Below are 16,983 nucleotides of genomic sequence, written 5' to 3' on the forward strand. Positions count from 1 at the left end.
GGTGAATGGGTGTGGCATCGGGCTGAGCCAGACTTCGTGGCCGCGTTTATGATGTTTTACCGGACAGGATGGGAGCCGTGGTCGCGGTTAAAGGAAGAATGACGCGGAATCAAATTAATTTGCAAGTTTTACTGTGCCTCAGGACGCCCCGAACCGGACTTAGGCCGATTAGAACAATGCTCGATGCTACGGCGGCGACACACTCTTTGACGCCGTTAACCACGCATATTTCTGTGGGATGTCTCCTTCATTCCGATATTCTTTTATAGTGCTGTTGAACTTCCACGCCGACTATTAATTTTTTTGTGTCTGACATTGTCCTCTGCAAATATTTTTTCGATTAAGGTTCTATCTCCTTCTCCTGAAAAATATATGACCGTTTGCCCCACCTTATTAAGACTAGGAATTTGTTAACAAAAAACTGCTGTCTTGTTTGTTTGAAACACACGTGTGGCCCCAGTAATAAAGAAATAATATTTTTCAACCTTATCATATCAACCAAGGTTACAAAACCTTCTCAGTAACATGTATGCTTACTGTGTCTTTTTTAAAATATGTGATCAATGAAAAAGTGAAAGCCGTTTACAACTCCCTGTAACGCCGAATTAGAGCGCAGCTCTTGAGAAGGAGGAGGGAAGGGTACTACTGGGGGGGGGGTCAACTGACCTTAGTGGGTCACGTGACCTGGGGGTCACGTGACGATGACAATGCCAATGATGTCATCTGTGACGTCACTGATGACGTCATTAGTGACGATGATGATGCGGATACTGATGATGTCATTAGTGACGTCACTGGTGACGTCACCAGTGATGATGACGATGCGGATGTCGGTGACGTCAGCCCGATACGATAACTTAATCGAAACGTTTCCATCAACGACGTGGTAGACAGCAAGCGTACTAGTCACGATGTCATCCTTTACACTCACAAACAAAAAGAAAAAAAAAAACCTTTCTCTGTTATGTAAAGCAGCTCTACTTGGAAGCCTCAAATACAACTATAGAAAATAAAGAGGTCACCTTTAAGGGGTTGCCGTAGGATTTTCTTGCTCACATACGGGCTCGTCATTAATGCAATGCTTAATAAAAATAATGAATCAGCAATCAAATGTTTCTTTATGGTAATGTTACAATCCCGGATTAAACGCTTAGAAGGTTTCAACTTGGTCGGGTTCTCAGTCCTCCTTTTTCTTGATAACGCTGGGATCCAGGATTACTGGCAGGTTTCCTCTTCGTTCTCTTCCGAAAAAGGAAGTTATGATGTCCACGCCGCAGTTGACGGTTCTATCGGCATCCTCGGCGGTTCCCAATCTAGGGTTCACTTCAGCTAGGTCCAAAACTCGGAGCTTACCTGCGTGCGAGGACGAAATAAGTAAAAAATAAATGTTTTACCATTTTAGTCTTTTACCTATGTTCTCATTTGACGCAACAGGAAGCATGAGGCAGGGCTGGTGAGAGGCTTCCGCAAAAAGACTCGAGCCAAAGCAATACACCCTGTTAAGCCGAAAACACTAAGATCGCAAAGTGGTACGTTAATTGGGCTAGTTAGCTCTTCTTATAAAAAATATATAAATCGCTGAAAACAAGAAGGGCGAAGTAAGACACTACATTGCGCAGTTACGAGCGCTCCTCTTGGTATCTTAACTTGTCTTTGTGAATGTGCTTTCGGAACTTTATACTTAAAAAAAAAGTATCCATGTATTGCTTTTTCATGTGTCAGAAACAAGTTCGTTTTGGAAAAACTCTGATCATATCGGGCAGTCTGGGGAACAGGTGCTCACAAATTGCTCACGGAGGCCCAGCGCAAATCAAGCGACGCTTTTACTTTTTTCACTTCTGAATGTTTCGATTGCCTTTCTAATTTCCGCCCACGGTGATAGAAATACTTCAGGTGGCGTAACGCTGTGCCTCCGCCAAAGAGCCACCGTGTCCGAAATCGGCACGCGACTCTTGCCCCTGTTGCCAGGGCGCGGCACCAACAGGGAGGTTGAGGGTGCTGTCCTTTTATGAACGGTAAGTCCGCCGCGTGGTTTTAAGTGGCTTTGTGTGGTTCTGGCGTAGATTCTAGCCGGCTTTGACTCCCAAAACTTGCGGACAATGGGTGTGAAGTGTTTTGTGCCAGGGTACATCGCAGGATACGAGACGTGCACGGAGGAACTCTCCCTTTCTGCTACATGACAAGGAAGACGACTGCCTCAAGGATTAATAACGCCATCGCGCGGAAAGACCGTCTGCTGCAACCGACAGACTTCGTCTTCTAGAGGCATTTCGAGTCGAAGTTTGTGACCAAAACGTGAGAAGCTTTCTACAAGTGCCACGTTCTCGTTAGTGCAGTGCGGAAAGCCGCTCCGCCGAAATACGCGGTGCCAACGACGTTCCCGGGCTGCCCTAACTACTTAGCAGAACAAAAAAATTGGCTGCATGTTTGAGCACTCTGCCAAACGCTACGAAATGCGGTAGCTTTACAGGAACAGTGTTGGTGAAAACAATTAGGAAAGAAAATGGTACGATGATGAGAGCGTTGTAATATGCCGTACAAATATCGAGAACGACATCAACGACGGCGTCTCGGACGACGTCGAAGACGATGTCAAGGGCGACGTGAAGAACGCCATCTGGGAAGTCCTGAAGAACGGCGTCCACGACGAAGTCAAAGACGGTGTCTAGGGCGACGTAGAGGACGACCTCTAAACGACCTCAGGGACAACGTCTAGGACGATGTCCTACTAGACGCCGTCAAGAACGACGTCTGGGACGACCTCAAGGACGACATCCTAGAGTACTAGGTCAAGAACTACATCTAGAACGATCTCTAAGACGACCTCAAGGACGTCTTCAAGACGACATCATGGACGAAAGGTCACGTCATGCGAGCGACAGGCGTTAAGGGCGGCTCAGACAGCTGCGTTTGTTTATGATTTCTTGCCTTATATTGGGAGCCACGGCAACATTAGTGTTTCGTACGTCGCGGCCATTACGAAACGTAATGTAAATACACACCCCTCTGCGAACAGGCCTTTACGCGATCGGCGCTTATGAGCTTACGCGACTGAAGCTTAAGCTTCAGCCACTGGCGTTACGTGACCTTCATCACGCGACCTTCGCTTCAGCCACCATAACCTCGGCCAAAGGCTTTACCAGGCCTTGATAAGACAACTTTGAGCTTGGTGAGGCCTATAAAACTACCGTTTTAAAAGGACCCTTTTACTGTCAGTGCCCTCCATCCAGCAAATGGCAACGTGTTTTCGCGATGTCAACTGTATCGAAGATGTTCAAAAGTTTGTTTCTGCGGAAATTGGACCTCATACGCGAACGTTTTCTGAAAACCACACTTCGCTGAATTTGCGAAATATTGAGCCTGCGAATATAAAGTAGTGCTTAATATACGTAAGTCTGTTCGCGAGCGTATACTATATAACTTAAAGGGTACCCTATTGATGATCCGTCTGTGGGGCCCACCAGGTTTCCTAAAATGTTTTGACGTACCTATCAAAAATGTTCGACACTTTTGAGAGGGGTCAAAGTAGTTTACTTAGGGGCCTGACCTACCCTTTAAAAATTTTTAGGGGGTGTAAATTGCCCGCTGTAGTTTTTTTACAGGCCTGTGGGGTCTGTCCCAATCCCCTCTGTAAAACGACACTGCCCCAACAAAATCGTTTTAACGGGTTCATTGTAGAGATAACGGGACCATTCAGGGTTATGCGTCGGGGAAGCTGATTGGACATCGGGATCGGGCGGCCGGGTGGCAGCTGCTAGTTTTACAAAATTGAGTAGACACTTCCCCGTCTCAATTCTTTCGTGGGCTTCGCGGAGCCATTGCTCTGTCTGTCTTTTTTGTGTATGTCTTTCATGGACAGGACTATACTCAGCGCTAACTATTCCGTGCTACATTTCCAAGGCTAATCCGGCATTCGCAGTGCTAAAACCATGTAAAAGCACATGACGCCGAAAGGCGCTTATCTGTCTTGACACAGCTGGAGCACTGGGGATACTAGGCTAGCCCTGGTAACGTAGCACGGACTCTGACGCCGAATGTAGACCTTTGTCTTCTACTCTCGTCCCAGCAACCTAATGGGCGTACCCGGTATTGGCACCTAAGTATAATGAAACGTTTCAACCTATAAATAGTAAAAATTGAGGAAAGGCAAAACGAGAATGTGTGATGGTTACGCTTATATCCCAAATAATTTCTAATGGCGTGGCGACGGCAAAACAATGTTTTTGTCCTTACTAGAAGTGATGAGAATTCAAGATGGCGGCGCCCTTGTGAAAAGTGTCTGTGAAGACTGCCAAGGACGCCTCCCCACGCACTTTCTTTCCCTCACTCACGAGAATAAGACGGCACGTGGGGAAAACGGGAGGGCGACATTTTGCTCTTTCTTTGAAGAATACCTGTTTTAGTCAGCTTTAATACAGCATTTGTCAAAAGCTGGTCATCCTGCTTTTCTCCGTCAACAAGCGCAAATAAACGCAGAACAGCAAATGGACCTTCAGTGTCGTCTTTCCGTCGCATGCGTGGGACCTATGCCCTAGAGCAACTGGGTGTGCCGACCAAGAAGGTCTTTCAGTGCCCTGTTCCTGGCGCCTCTTTGTACGTCCGACTTTCAAAGCATCCAGCGAGTGAAAAAGACGCCGGAGACGGCACCGGGACTATGCTCAGGATTTCTCAACGGCGGCGGATGTTGGTTCTGCGTTCGTGGTTTTTGCTAAACGTGCTACTGAAAGAGTGCACGTGTCCGTATGGAGCACCTGCTCAGTTTCATTAGTTGAATTACCGTAAATTGAAGGAATCTACCCATCAGCATTGAGTAACTTGAAATATATATTTCTGCGACTAATGACTCGGTTGTCCCTATTTGGTCTACAGTTGCTTGCACCCGGGTTCGAGCAAACGTTCGTTCTGATCGCCCTTCTGTGTTACAGCATGCATGAAAACTCAATATCTGAAATAAATTTCCAATACAGTTTTAAGCAGCATTTTTATTCTGTCGTTCACAGTCACTTGGCTGTGTAACGGTTGAAAGGGCTGAGAGGACTGAAAGGCTAAAGGTTGTGACGGGCTGAAAGGTTTGATGGTCCTACGGGTTGCAGGGGTTTGTAGTGCTGAGTGGTCTGATAGGCTGAAGCGCTTTGAAGCGCTGAGGGTGTCCCGTAACACAGGAGGCCAGAAGTGTTATTTTATTAAAATAGGCCAATAACTTAAATTTTATATATCTTTTAGTCTTAATAAAGCCTAAAGTGCGCTTTAGTCTGGGGGCCTGCTGCGGATACACTCGAATGGTTATCATTCCACAGCTTAGCACGTACCTGTTTGTGTTTCTGGAATAAAGAAAGCGCGCGCTATACGCACGAGCGCTACAAATTACACCTCTAAAAGCCCTTTATTAATTTATTTGAACCGTCAATAGCCCTGTATATAGCGCCAGCAATTTACCCCGCTGCTGAAAGTGCAATATTTAACTGCCACGTTCAGTGCACCAGGTGCGAAGCTTCGCTGCAGTTCCTAAGTGTTTTACTCCGCGCGTAGAAGACGGACGTCGTCGGCGCCGTCTGGTGGCGCGGGTGAAGAACGGGGACAAAAGTGCGACGCGCCTTGAAACTTCGTTAGCCTCCCTCAGCTGTACTACAGCGCGGCCGCGTGGTTAAGTAGCCAAATCAAATAAAGAAAAAAAAATTAAGTAGCCAAATCGGCAGCGGGCTTGGCTGACACGCTCGTGGCTCGGGTTCGATTCCCGATACTGCCTGTATTTTTTTATGTAAGTAAAAGATTCAACAAGCTTGATGAACCGTCTGGGTTGTTCATGTTTAGAATGCAGGGTTCGAGAACAATCGAGGAAGTATATTATAAACTCGCAGTGATGGCATGGCAACTCCGGTTGAAAACGAAGCCAAAATAAATTACTGGTATCGCTTTAGTAGTGCGAAATATGATCACAGCCCAGAAGTTACACCAAAGTGAAGTCGCTTATTACACTAAAAGCGATTTTCACGATGCGGCCAGCTGCTTTTAAGCGGGTGGCTAGTGGGTGAGCTTTTAGCCAAGGAAGACTGGCGCCGTATCACTGTGACATCATATAACCTAGGCATTGCGGTTGTTTAGTTTTATCGCGCACCGCAGCAGCAGAGTGATGTTACATCGACGCCGTACGGCTAATGATTAGGGTTGCAACACCTCTAACAGATATTTTCGGTTTTGCCGTAGACGTCCGAAACCAAACTTTCAGCCGTGATATATATAAAACTACATAATATCGAGAAAAATATTATGAATTGTAATTTAGAGACGCTGCTTTAGATTAAAACCGTCGAAATCCTTAATTCAGAATGTTTGACCGGAGTTGCCCTTTAAAACAAGCTTCACCGCGCCGAAAGGTTTAGTCTAGCTCCAGGACTCGATCCTGCTGTACGCCGCCATCAAAGCCCGCGACGCTAGCCTTCTTCTTTTGTGTCTTGGGTACTGATTAGCACAGTTAAACGTTTTTTTTTTTTTTTTTTTTTTTTTTTTTCAGTCATGCGCCGCCTTATGATATTAACTCACTGTTCGTGAGTTCGTGATTCGTGAGTTGAATGTGCTGAGTATAACACATGCAGCGAACCCCTGCAGAGGCTTACAGGGCTAGCCCGCTCCTCAGCGAATGAATATTTTTGGGGGAGGAAGCCGACATACAAGCAGGCTGCCAAATTCAAGGCAAGCCCCAGGAGTTTGATCTCCTGCCAGCGAAGGTCAAGACCAAAATGTCGACGAGACCAGCAACGATCATCCAGTTGCTGCAGACGTTGACCGCTTCATCTGTCGACTTTATGCCTGTCGCCCTATGGCAACCCGACACCCTTCTATGGCAAGGCCCACGAGAATGTGGAGGACTGGCTTCAGCAGTATCAACGCACAGCCCGTCACGTGATAACGAATAGACTACGGAACAGCGCCTCCAAAATCTCTAGTTGTCCTTGGATAAAACTGCGAGGCACTGGTTTGAGAACCATGAGGCTTCGCTTACGTCGTGGGACACCTGCTTTACTGAGCTGAAGAGGACTTTCATGAACCGGCATCGTAGGCAGCGGGCCGAAGATCTTCTCCAGGCGAGGACTCAAGCACACAACTAAAACGTCAACAACTTTGCTGAAGATGTTTTGCGGGTGAGCAGCCGTAAAACACCCCAAGCCAACGAGGAAAAAAAATTTTGAGTGTTCTCTTCAAAGGCGTGAAGACAAAAATTTTCGGCGGCCTCGTTTGCGACCCTCCTACGACAGTCGATGAGTTTGTTTGCCGAAGCAACAAACATCGAGCGGGCGCTAACGGCCCAAGCGCGACACTATCATCGGATCAACGACATTTCTACTCTGGCATTGGCCCTCTCTGAGTTTAGCACCGGCGTCGACGAGTTTCCCGAAATCATCCGGGACGTTGATCGCGAAGAAGTAACGAACTTACTGCCAGCTGCCGACTTCCTGGCATCGCTGTCCTTCGCCAAAGTCGCGCGAGAACATCTTCAGAGAGCCATCGAAATACAGGCCCCTGTGAACCCTGCACTGAGGCGAGCAACCGACGGTGACCTAGGCCGCAATAAAAATCTGGTTCGCAGCCAACATCTTAAGGCCACAATTACAATAATATGATTCAGTGAATGTTTGCTAATAAATGTTTTCATGATCGCGGTCTCTGATGGTGCCCATTTGTTAATGGTCACACTCACGCCATTCGCAGAAGTAATATTTGTAAACATGAGTTGTTTTTTTGTTTTAATGTTGTACATATAATCTTGGAATTAGGCATTCCATCCGCCCTTACGAGTTTCGTTTTACTAACTTGGACACCATACGTTTTTTGATTTCTTATTAAAAGTTCTATTCTCGCTTTCATTCCAGATGTTTGTGCCGCGCCTATGGCACCCGCAAGGCCAAGCGCATCACTTTTTTCAAGGAATCCCGTGCAAAGGTAAAGTATGCTGCCAGTGCGTTTTTCCTGACACGAGAGGGCTAGTCGCTGTAACACTGCAGCGGTGTATGAGGAGAGGAACGGCTTAATTTTGGGCAAAACATGGATCTTTAGAAAAAATACAAAAATGCTTATTTTAAGGTTCACATGTTTGAATCGAATAGACTTAAGTATAAACCTCCACGGTTTATACGGCCCATTCTACGTTCATGCAACGATAAATTTAATAATTATTATCTATCAAACAAAATACAGGGGTGCAAGAAACAAAGAAGCTGGACTAGGCTAACATAGTTAGTTTGCCTTATTCAAGGGCTTCTTAAAGAATGCCAGAAACACATTTGACGTCATTATATTCCAACGGTTAAATGGTTATATCCTCATGTTTATAGAGGCATTTTTTGGCGTTGTTTATGCTTAGAAGCGTGCGCGCTCATGGCAGAGGATTTTAGCAGAAACAACTACATACATATAATTTATATTTTATTATGTTCTATCAATCATATAATTATTACAAAAAACGGCGAAGCCCGTGTAAAAGATCGTGGTTTGTATTGGCCTTGAGCACGTAGTATATATAGGTCGGCGACCTCAAAACAAACAAAAACCGGGGGCCTCCTTGACAGAGTTTGAAGCACACAGGCAGATAAAAAAGGGCATTTTTTTGTTTAGACGCTGACATCAGAAAGGCTACGAGTTATGTCGATATATTTACTACAAAGACTCAACCATTTCTCCAACGCGTGCGTTCTCGGATTCGCCGCCATACTCTTAAGCGTAGATGTGGAGTTTTATTTGATCACCGTAACTAGAGCTTATGTGTAGTATTTAGGAGATGGGTGGAGGACAGATAAAGCAAATACTTGCCAGATCTGTGTACTTCTTCCGCTATAACCAGCGCTTCTCGCATCGAGAGACCACCAATTTCTGCAAGGAAAGTGACATGAGAAAATAACATCGTTTTCTATCTTTCTTTTCTGGTGTTATTGGACGCATGTTCTTTAGCGAAATAGTAAGGGCACCAGATCGGCTGCACCTTTAAACTAGAACTTGCTTGAGTGAACTCTTCATTCTGAATTACGGATCGTCAAATCCAAAGGCCGTGTCTGTCGCTAAGCCTGAAACTGAAATGTGACAAATGTACGCTGAAAAGAGCAGCACGTATAGGCGACATAAACTCGAAGCTTCAAAATACCTCACTTAAAACAAACACAGCAGCCAAAAACTAACACTGTTTTTTCTCACCGTCCAGGAAAACGGAAATTTGCTTGATGGTTCCAGAAAGAAACTGAATTTTAATATATTACTCGATATGTTTACCCTATTGCAAGAAAATATCGAATTTACGCCTTGTTTTACTCATAAAAATAATTGTTGACATTAGTGTTCCGTTTTATATTATATACACGTTTTGCTTAAGTTATGTTTCGCCAAAGTCCGACATATGTCTCTGCGGTACAATGATCAATTTACACATGGACTTAAAGTTCCACAAATTAGCTCCAACCAAAACACAAAAGGAAACCCAACATTTCGAAACCAACTCGGTTCCTTCTTCAAGGGTGACTGAAAGCTCGCTGAAGAGCAGCAGCTCCTCTTCTTCTTCAGATTTTGCATTCGAAGAGGTTAGGAGCTGCTGCTGTTCCGTCTGCTTTCAGTCACCCTTGAAGAAGAAACCGAGTTGGCTTCGAAGGTTGGGTTTCATTTCGAGGTTTTGTTGGAGCTACATTTTCGGACTTTAATTCTTTCCCAACCAGGCAGATTTCTGCCGAATATGTTTACTTACACATGGGCTTGTCTCCTTATACTGACCACAGCGGTTTGCTCTCACTCAACATGCATTGGTAACGCCGTGTCACTTATATATGTATAGAACCATATTGTTTTATGCTTTAGCGCGTACACTTTCTAGTGAAAAAACATTAGATATTGAAGATTCAATAATCTTTTCAATTTTAGGGGGAAAAGGTGCTTGCCATTTGTATGACTATTCTTTAAGAATACTGTAACAGTGGGAGTGTATATGCATAAAAGTTCTGATGTAGAACGTGCTGCAGAGGAACGTCCCGATAAGTTTATAAAATATTCAATATCAGGCATAGTTGTGGCACACTACGTTAATATTGAACAATATATCTCACATAATCAAATTTTCATTCTTATTATTGAATTTGCGCCACGATCACCTGTAGTTGTGAAACGGTTATGATTATAATGCAATTAATGCATAAGTGCAAGCGAACTAGACAAGAATACGTAAATAATTATTGGAGAAGGGGACAAAAGAGACAAAGGACAAATACAAATATTCTGTTTGTGTTTGTCTATTGTTCCTCTTGTTCCCCTTCAGTGGGGACTATATGCGTGAAACGGTGTTAGAACACTTCACGTTCATTTGGTTTTGAGGTGTCGCTTTTTGGCTAACCTTCTGCAGAACAGAGGCTACAAAATAAGGAATGCATTTCTGTAATAATATTTCTAATCTTTTATGCAGAATGTAATATAAAAAAGCCAAAAAACCAATCTGAAAATTAAGAACCGTAAATCCAACAAGTCTCAGGATAGCGTTCTCAAACTTTGCTGCATTTTAAATATTCAGCAGTTTTCGGATAGTCTGTGAGCAAGTGGAAGTTATTCACTTCAATTACAGGCGAAATATATGCAAACTGACTGTACATTACCGGAAGTTCCGGTGCTTGGAACAAGAAGCTTATCGATCGAGTCTATGTCGAAACTGACGTGGAGGGATCTGGTACCCCTGTAAAAGAAAGATAACGGATTATTGTGTGTTGACACACATTCGTTTACGAGTAAGCTTTTTTTATTATTTTTCTGCTTTATTTTTTGTGAATCATTGGAATATCCCGAACGTCGAGTGGTATCAATATAAATAAAACCTCTAGATATGCACATCAATCTGGTGTTACAATTTCCGTCTTGGCCGCACTACCTGCTTCGAAAATCTCGATTCCTTCGTTTTATATACTCCGCGACACAATTAGCGCTGACCAACCATCACCGGTTTTTTTTTCTTTAAGTATTAAAGGATTTGCAAAACAAACTGCCATGGGAATGGGAGTTGCTCAGTTGGGGTATGACCTAAATGGTAAATTTTGAAACCAGCCACTCCTCGTTCGAAGTAAAATGCGAAAAAGCGTCAAAGTCGTGTTCGCGCTAACAGTGTCGCGCAGTTTACATTATATTGCGCATTTGAGCATAACACGGAAGCACACGTCTCCTTGAGTATTAATGTTATGTCGAGATTAGCTTGTTGTCTTTGCTCAGTCGTGACGGCCTGCCGCACACGGTTAAAGCAAAGCCTTTACTAAGATAATACATTCTACTCCGCTCATTGAACGTACCTATATACCGGATTTGGTATGACAACACAGACGGCTTCTTCCGATGTTTCTGCTATCTCTAATGCTGTCCAAGACGATAGATGGCGCAACCTACCCCTCCATATATGAAGTAAAAATCGCCCGAAGTTGCGAGAGTCCAGCCGCTCCAACTACTCGAAATCCGTCGCGAAATCATTAGATTTTCACGAAGTAACGTATCATGAGGATATGGTCGGAAGAGGAATTGCGTTACTGTTGCGTATAAAGGAACTCTGCTTCGATCGCTTAAGGTAAGTATTTAATCTACAGAGCATACCAAAGGCAGGTGATCATAAAAAAATATTCTATAAAATTAAGATCCTGTACAGTTCATAGTTTTGTGATGTTAAACGTAGTGCAGCCTCATTGGTTTTATTTCATTATCATTGTGAAATCATTAGTGTTAATAAATACGTTAAAAGGCTGCTAGATTCTCACATAATTTATTAAGTAGCGCAGAGATGATAATTTATAACATACAAACATCTATATCACTGAGAGCTTAAGCAATGAAGGGTGTGAACTGTATTCCCCCTCCCTGCTTTGTAATTTTTATTCGGTATTATTATCAAATAATGCCCCACCGTTTATAGTTATAGAGCCATACCAAGACATTAGGGACTCCCCATGCACTCTAGTTTATAACCTGTAACTAGTGTGTAAAATGCAAATGGCACGTGAACTCTGCCAGTGAGTTAACTGCAGGCGTATTTTTGGTGAATAATTTCGTTAAAGTACGTTGGTAAGTATAGACCTGCGTCAATGCGGTTTCCAATAATCACTTACTGCGGAATTCTTATAGCGACGAATAATTTAATGAGAGTAGAGTTATCAAATTCGCAAATAGTGAGCTCATCCACATTAAAAACCGAGCAAATATTTTGTAAAATGTAGCTCCTAGTGTACTTACCCGGGGTTTATTTGCCTTAGCACCAGTCGAATAACTTCGGTGATGCCAATCCGGTCGACGTCTTCCATACTGTAGAGTGTTATTCCCAGCTTATCCATGAAATATCTACAAAATGTGTACCTATAACTTGCTATTCATTTGAGCCACAGGATGTTCACTGACAATCCTGGATAACAAACCGCTGCCGCAAAAACCTCTTCCTGATATACAACTTCTCCCACTCATGTTCGGTTATTATTTTTTCTTCTTCGAGTAAATCGCAGTCTGATACGTAAACTGTATTTAGGGTGCGTCCAGAAGTCTTGTTCAACTGGGAAATGTGTGTTGAAACTAGGGCACGCATGTCGGTTTTAAATTAAGCTTGCGGTTTGTAAATGCATTGCGTGAAATATGTTAACTATTTCGAATTTTTACCGAATAAAAACTTTTTCTTTTAATTAGGGCTCATGAAAAACGCTTAAATACAAAAAAAACTACATTTAAGGGGGACGCTGGCATTGACCCATGCGAGCAGTGTAAAGCATCAAGAGTGGTTAATGCATTTTGTTTGCTACTTTATAATTATTCTTGCTTCCGCGTTTCTTTTCGCATTTTTTTTTTTGGGGGGGGGGGGGGGGGGGAGGGGGAGGGAGTGGGAGTGGGGGGAGGTGGCGTGTTTTTTCGGCATTATTTTTTCCTTATATTCGGTGTTTTTCTCTAATGTCTCTGTTTTTCTCGGAGAACAAATCCGGGATTATCGAGGCTCATATCAAAGGACGTAGGCCACGGGATTAGGATTGCCCGACCTCTAGAAAACACGGGGTTTCACCAAGTACACGCGAAACTTCCCGGTAGAAACAAGAGATGGAAGCTGTATAAGGGGTGTGGTTCCAAAGCAAGAAATCTGCCTCGCGTACAGTTCAACACGGGCTCTGTTTTCAGGGAACAAAAATAAGACCGGTTAGATGTTAGTTTTTTTATGCAGCATGGAATTTTCAATATCAAGATTAGCTCTAAATGAGTTTTCGTTTTTCTCCCATTTTCGTAAAGCGCCGTCTCAAAATTTGATTTGTTTGGGTATATCCCCCCCCCCCCCCCCGCCCACACACACACATACAGATACAAAGGAAAGTAAAAGCCTTTAAACTATAAGCAATATATTGACAAGAAACGAAGTTCAGATTACCTTTCGTAAGGGTCGATTTTCCTCAGGGCAATGTAGGCAAAATTGTCTTTTCGAACACTGAAAAAATATTCAGCTGTCAATTGGTGAAGGTTTGCCTAGTATGGTGTTTTACAATGTCTACTCATAAAATTGTGAAAAAAAATCTTGAAAGTTGGTGTCTATGAGCATTTGGTTAAATTTGAGCAGTTACGAAATCTCTTGAATTGGCCTCATAGTCACTACTAACAAACCCATATTTGTCACTTCACACCGCTATTCAGCTTTCGACACGTGTATTGTGCTCACATGTTTGATTTGTGACGATATTGGCCTCATAGTCACTACTAACAAACCCATATTTGTCACTTCACACCGCTATTCAGCTTTCGACACGTGTATCGTGCTCACATGTTTGTTATGTGACGATATCTGGATGGTTGTTTTTCAACACAGAAGGCGCGTTCACACAGAAAAGAGAAAAGAGGTTGCCACACAGGACTAACCAACCCTGTCATTGTCGGCGTAGTCTCGGGATATCTCGCGTTTGTTCAGAGAGCACGGGAATTCTTTTATTCATCCGCCATGTGCATCCTTACTTGGCGATCGTTCGTGATCACACATGTGCACCGACATGACCGTTTTTAGAGATTAAACGTAGATTAATATATAATTACATACGATCAAAATAAAGTTGTATTCATTGTTGCGGGAGGCACAATCTCGAGCGACCAGCCTTAGGCGGTACATAAGGTCAACTTTATACCCGTGTTATTGGGCAAACTAATGTGCAAAAACGCGTAGCGCGGAGACACGCCAGCGCTTCTGTACCTTTGATAGCGCTGCACACAGCTTGTGTGATACTGTTTTCGAAGGGGAACGGTTGTATTCCGTAGTCGTTAGCGCAAACAAAGCATGCACAAGTCACGTTGGGAGTGATGGCTGTACTGCAGGCGCACGCGTCCAAGGTTGTGGTTTGATGGCGGCTTTCCCGTGAATAATGAATGATTGCTGCACGGCGTCGCACAGGTCCAGCATCGCCCACACTCTTGACATCGAAGTGCTTCCAAGCAAGTATGGATTGGAACACAACCCTCGAAAGATGCGCCATTACGCGTTGCTTGTGCATTGAAAATGACAAAATAGGAAAACAAGCCCTAGCCTAAGGCGACACGCCAGGTTCAATCTCCTGCTGAATGTGCCACGCGCGAGCGTCGCCGGATAAATTGTCCGCGGGGACGCAACCCCCGCCGTTGTCTTCCCCAAAGAACGACACTTTTTAATATAAAAAACAAGCAAAAATCACAACCCTCGGCTCGCGTCTTGGTTTTGTGTGAATGGGCCTTTATTTAGTGTGTATAATCATTTTGATTAGAACATGCTAATGCTATGCAGTGTTATCATCCTGTTAAAATAGTGATATTAGCCCAGGTAGCACACCATGTCGGCCGATACTGGGATTACGTCGGCCAGTACCGGGAGCTGTACGGCGGATCCCGGCCAGGGACGCCGGTAAGAAACCGACCTCGGCCGATATCGGGGGCTCGTTGTCGAAACTGGCCAGCACCAGCCGGAAAGTTCCCGATACCGGCCGACATCGTTTTCTTGCTGTAGTCACCGGCCAGTCTAGCCATGGAGTTTCCGGTGACTGGCCGATATCGTTTTCTTGCTGTAGTCACTGGCCAGTCTAGCCATAGAGTTTCCGGTGTCTGGCCGACATCGTTTTCTTGCTGTAGTCACCGGCCAGTCTAGCCGTGGAGTTTCCGCTGACACGCCGATATCGTTTTCTTTCTGTAATCACCGGCCAGTTCAGCCACGCAGTTCCCGGTGACTGGCCGACATCGTTTTCTCGCTGCTTTCACAGGCCATTCGAGCCATGCAAGTTTTGATATGTAACCGACATAGCTTTTTCGCTGATATAAAAACTATATGATGGTTACGAATGACCGTTAGGTTGGACATGTCTTCGGTATGCTAAAAGGTGACACCTAATACTATACTTAGCCTAATATTAACGCCGCGTCATCCTTGAATTAGTTAACAAAGGCTTATTTCCGTTTTGTTAAATAGGACGGGATCAAACATGGCTGTGGAATGAAAATTTAATTTGGTTTTCATCTATCAATTTCTTAAAGCGCAGCTTTTAGGCGCCCGTTTCCGGCTTGAGCGGCATCGCCGTCGCAGTCGCCGTCGGCGTAACCGCGCGTTTTATTATGGGAAACGTCCCAGAATGCAACGCGCGGGTCTCACTCGTGACTCGCGCATTGCATTATGGGACGTTTCCCATAATCACGGCATGTGTGACGTCACGAGGGTCCCGCGCGTTGCATTATGGGAAGCGTCCCATGATGCAACGCGCGGGTCTCACTTGTGACTTGCGCATTGCATTATGGGACGTCTCCCATAGTGACGGCATGGGTGACGTCAGGAGGGTCCCGCGCGTTGCATTATGGGAAGCGTCCCATGATGCAACGCGCGGTCGGCGACGCCAACGTCGCCGTCGGGGTAACCGCGCGTTGCGTTATAGCAAACGTCCCAGAATGCAACGCGCCGTCTCATTTGTGACCCGCGCGTTGAACTATGGGAAGCGTCTCATGATGCAACTCGCGGGTCGGCGACGTGTCGGCGTAACCGCGCGTTGCGTTATGGGAAACGTCCTATAATGCAATGTGCCGTCTCATTCGTGACCCGAGCATTGCATTATGGGACGTTTCCTAAAATGACGTCACAAGGGTCCCGCGCGTTCCAATATGTGAAAAGCCCCATGATGCAACGCGCAGGTCACTTGTGATCTGCTCGTTGCATCGTGGCGGCGAAACTTGCTTTCGATGAGTTGGGCATTTTTACTGCGGCACTGCGCTTCCGTAAATATTTCCACGTGTTCTCAAAGGCAAGTCTCACGGCTTACACAGGGTTTTAAAGAGCTTCTTCAACGAATGACTACGAACGAGTAGAAAAAGTGTCTTCAGCATGCTGCCGCCAGCCTCCGCAACGCTCCAAAAACGCGATTTTTCAACATGCAAGATGGGCGACCGGTGGCTTCACTCTCGCGCTGCAGCTGCAGCGACCAAACGGGGATGCGCGATCCAGCCCTTTCCCCAGGCAGATGCCGAGCGCTCCGCGTTAGCGGTTGCGAACGCGGTTGTATAAAGATCCAGTACAATTGCACGCGCACTCGATCGAGTGTGCGTGCAATTGTACTGGATCTTTATACAACCGCGTTCGCAACCGCTTTGCGAACGCGGATCTGCTTCCAGTGTGAATGAGCGGTTAGTGCGATCCACCCCAGTGGCACGCGCTGCCACCGCTTTTATAGCGTCTGTCCTCGCTTTTTAACAGTTTCGGTTCCCATTGTTATATTGCTGAAAGCATGAAGTTCTGAACGGAACTTAATGTTTTGACAAAAATGTTGATTAACGGTGACCCCGACGTTGAGACACTATTTATTTTCCCTTGCAGTTATATAAACCCGATGAAGACAAGTACTTTTGTACGAGCCGTAGGATGCAATAGACCCTTTGCGAAAATCCCTAAAGCCCGCTTGCGCCGCGCGACAAATAATGGAAGTCCTCGCTACGCCCCTCCTGCTACCACGTGGCATACGCGAGCAGGCA

General features: G+C 44.9%; 1 protein-coding gene across 1 annotated transcript in view; it reads right to left on the reverse strand.

The window, feature by feature from the left end:
- Positions 1-1,177: 1,177 nt before the first annotated feature.
- Positions 1,178-16,983, reverse strand: part of LOC120848335 (arginase-1-like) — a 130,198-nt gene continuing 114,392 nt past the window's right edge. Inside the window, exons 6-10 of the mRNA XM_040504512.1 lie at positions 13,394-13,450; positions 12,229-12,333; positions 10,620-10,696; positions 8,806-8,865; positions 1,178-1,353 (exon numbers count right to left, since the gene is read on the reverse strand). Coding sequence (XP_040360446.1) covers positions 1,178-1,353; positions 8,806-8,865; positions 10,620-10,696; positions 12,229-12,333; positions 13,394-13,450 — 475 coding nt within the window. The remainder of the gene's footprint in view (positions 1,354-8,805; positions 8,866-10,619; positions 10,697-12,228; positions 12,334-13,393; positions 13,451-16,983) is intronic.

This window comes from Ixodes scapularis, unplaced genomic scaffold (genome assembly GCF_016920785.2).
Source record: "Ixodes scapularis isolate PalLabHiFi unplaced genomic scaffold, ASM1692078v2 PGA_scaffold7__128_contigs__length_106722199, whole genome shotgun sequence".
In the NCBI taxonomy this organism is placed as follows: Eukaryota; Metazoa; Arthropoda; class Arachnida; order Ixodida; family Ixodidae; genus Ixodes; species Ixodes scapularis.